The sequence below is a fragment of the Olea europaea genome, chromosome 1, assembly GCF_002742605.1.
Source record: "Olea europaea var. sylvestris chromosome 1, O_europaea_v1, whole genome shotgun sequence".
Lineage (NCBI taxonomy): Eukaryota > Viridiplantae > Streptophyta > Magnoliopsida > Lamiales > Oleaceae > Olea > Olea europaea.
The window spans coordinates 25,072,293-25,075,469 of NC_036237.1; the positions used below are offsets into that span (position 1 = coordinate 25,072,293).

The following is a 3,177-nucleotide window of genomic DNA, read 5'->3' on the forward strand; positions in this document are numbered from 1 at the left end:
TTATACAAGTAAATTAATCAAATATATATATGCTCTAATGATGTCTAAATGGCTCTTCACAAATTAATTATTTTCATAAATTTGTTAAACTTGCAAGAGAAACAATATTACCAAAAGTTTCATAACTAGAAGAATGAGGTTGTCCAAATAACTTACAAGTTATGCTAAAGTGTGTCTCGAAACTACCAACACTTTGGTTAAAAGGTCCCAAATTTAGATAGAACATTCCTTGTGTTTCGAGAGAATTAAAAAAGGAGATTTTTTTTTTAGAGTTTTTGAAATGTTTTTAGGAAGTTCCATAAAAATTTCAATTTCCTAAACTTATGCAAAAAGGAAATGTTAGTATTTCAGAATTTGCATGCTTCAATATGTGATAATCTATGAACCTATAGTAACAAGTTTGGTTGTGCTTTAAAGTAGCTTAAATAGTAACTTTTTTCTGTGTGCGCGTGTGTGTGCGCGTGCGTGCGCATATTAATTAGTGCCAACTGTCACTCATTGCTTTTGATGAATGATTTTCATGTTAACTATCATTGTCCCCTCTAGTTGGTTGAATGTGTTCACTCAATTATACTGGTTCTAGTGGGCTGGTCGAACCTCATTACTTCTCCCATTCTTATTGCTATTTCTCCAAATTTAGGTATGTCTCATACATATAAAAAAAGAATTAAGCAGTTTTAAACTACCTTAAAAGTCTGCTAAAATACTACTAAATGGTAATAAAAGGAGTTTGTTTTATTTTTGCTTTACATATTTTCACACAAGGAAATAGCATATCAAAAATGATTTTCCTTTTATTTTTCTTGCAGTTAAGGCTCCGATATCAATGAAGCAGCTAAATCTTTCCAGCAATTAAAGATAAAAAACAAAAAATAAAAATAAACATGAGTATTGTTACTCATCTTAATTCTACAACACAAATGAAATATGCATTTTCTGAAACAAGTACCTCAAGATCTCACTTAGAATTACCTAATTCACAGAGTCAGATCCAGAGTACTCGCCCCTCTTGCATTATTATCATCTTCTTTTAACTTCTTAAGCTTCGATAAGGACGGAGTGTACAATGATAACGACAACCTGCTCTCGTCATACTGTAAACCTTTCTGCTTCTCATCGTCCCTTGATTCTGATGCGAGCGATAAATTCAAATCGAGATTACAGTCTGAGGCCTTCCTTTTTATCGTGGTCTGCCTTTGGAAACTCGTTGTTCCATCCATCTTTTGAGGAGTGATACTAATTCTATTATCTGAAGTTCTATGCTCACACACTTTCTGCTGCATCAGCTTTAAGGAATTGATCTCACAAATAGGGTTTTGTTTAGATTGACCTCTCCAAGATTCTTGCTCGTGAAGTGATCCGAGTTCACCTTTGGATTCGTTGATTCTCCAACTGGATCCTTCATTGAAAGAAGATATTCTTGTGCTAAGAAGATCTTGATTTACTGACCTAGAATACTGGTTGCTCAAGATCCTCTCAGTAAGATTATCGTAAAACCCTTGTCGACTGATCTTGTGATAAGTATTCTGCCTTGGGGTCGAATTATGCATCCATTTCGCAAGTTCATTCCAAGAAGCATCTCCATAACTTGGGAAAGAATTTGGATTCTTAATGTGAGCAAATTAACACCAATATAATTATGAACCATAAGAAACTGTTTTTAGATTAATATACCTGAAAGTACAATTATCCCTTTGGTTAAAGCTTGGAAGATGAGGGAGCTGTTTTGGATTATAGATATATCGGTCTGTGCCTTCCATAAATACCCTGGAATCCGTCATACCTGTAAGGTAGAAGGATAAATTGAATAAGATCAGTGTGAAAATCGAAACCCTAGTGGTACTCAAAGAAATTAAGGGGAAAGAAGAAAAAGGAAAAGAGGAAAAAGAAAATAAAATTGTACCTAATTGGCTGGGATCATCAGTCTTTTTGCTTCTATACATCTGCAAAAGCTAACCAACCAGTAAGTATTGATTGTAAATTAAGGTGGAATTAAACATATTTATTTTTAATTGTTCTTTTTTACATATATTAGTACATTTTTTTTTCAATAATTAAAAAATCTACAAGTATTTGTACCTGTAAATGACTCTTCACATGAGCTATATTAAGCCCTTTCATGTCCATCAACTTAAGTACTAATTTTGGTGTTGCTCCTGCACCAAAAGATGAAAAATTATTAGATTATTAGCAAAACCTTACCTCAATTTTGCAAATCACAAAAGTTTACTTCAAATTTAGTTTCTAAACGCATGTACAAAAAGTTTGAATTAACTCACTATCTAGACCCCCGAGTCTTTCAACAGCATTAACGAAGCGCAGATGAAGATCAGGTGTCCACCGGAGTCGAGGCATCTTGGATCGGACATAAGGCCTCACGGATGGCTTCTTCTCGCTCTCTTCAACAGTACTGTTGCTTGAGCTTCCTCCTTCTTTAAGCTTGGACACTTCATTTCTCTGCTGATCACTTTCACTGTCATCATCACTTATCTCATAAGGGCTAGTCTTAGAATATTCGGTACTATCTTCACTTCCCTCCATCGAACCTTGTATTTTCTTCGTAATATCTAAGAGTTTGTAGAGTGTAATCAACGAAATTTAGGGATGCATATATAACATATCGATTGATTATTTACAAAGTTACAGAAGTTTAGAAGTAGATCGAGTAGAAGCTTGAGAGCTCAAAAAAGCCAGCTACAGACGTTTTATGCGCAATTATTTCTGTATTCCTCACACGACCGGAAATGATAAATCTCCAACATGAAAAGAGATATCATTCTTGGCTTGAAGATTCATTAACTACGCTTCAGAATGATTATTTACAACTCTAAAAACTGCCAAAGAACAATAAGCCCTAGAATGTGTGAGAGGATGATGAAAGAACTCTCTCTAAAAAACTATAGTTTATCAATGGAAATCCGTAGGCATCTAACATGTAAAAGTATATATTCGCGTGTTTATGTATGCATCTGCATTTGATGTTTTGCGTATAGCACTCGTGATACAGGTCATTGTTGCCCACCTTCTTAGAAAAGCAATTTTCAAGATATAATTATTTTAAAATCACTCGTTGCATAGTAAAATAAACAAGCTGTAATTTTCACAGACTTAAAAATGAATTTGTGGACTACTTCAAATTCAGAAATATATAAAATATTTTATTCCAGTTTAAAAAGA

General features: G+C 33.8%; 1 protein-coding gene across 2 annotated transcripts; it reads right to left on the bottom strand.

The window, feature by feature from the left end:
* Nucleotides 1-769: 769 nt before the first annotated feature.
* On the bottom strand, nt 770-2,936 carry LOC111398319. 2 transcript variants are annotated; one of them, XM_023025239.1, is made up of 5 exons: nt 2,280-2,936; nt 2,080-2,156; nt 1,904-1,952; nt 1,675-1,783; nt 770-1,587 (listed from the first exon to the last, which is right to left on the bottom strand). In XM_023025239.1, the coding sequence occupies exons 1-5, from the start codon at nt 2,539-2,541 to the stop codon at nt 978-980; spliced, it is 1,107 nt and encodes a 368-aa protein (XP_022881007.1). In that variant the 5' UTR covers nt 2,542-2,936; the 3' UTR covers nt 770-977. The 2 variants fall into 2 exon arrangements, with proteins under 2 accessions (XP_022881007.1, XP_022881014.1); XM_023025246.1 differs by having other exon boundaries at nt 1,904-1,943; nt 2,280-2,935.
* Between the last annotated feature and the right edge of the window lie 241 nt (nt 2,937-3,177).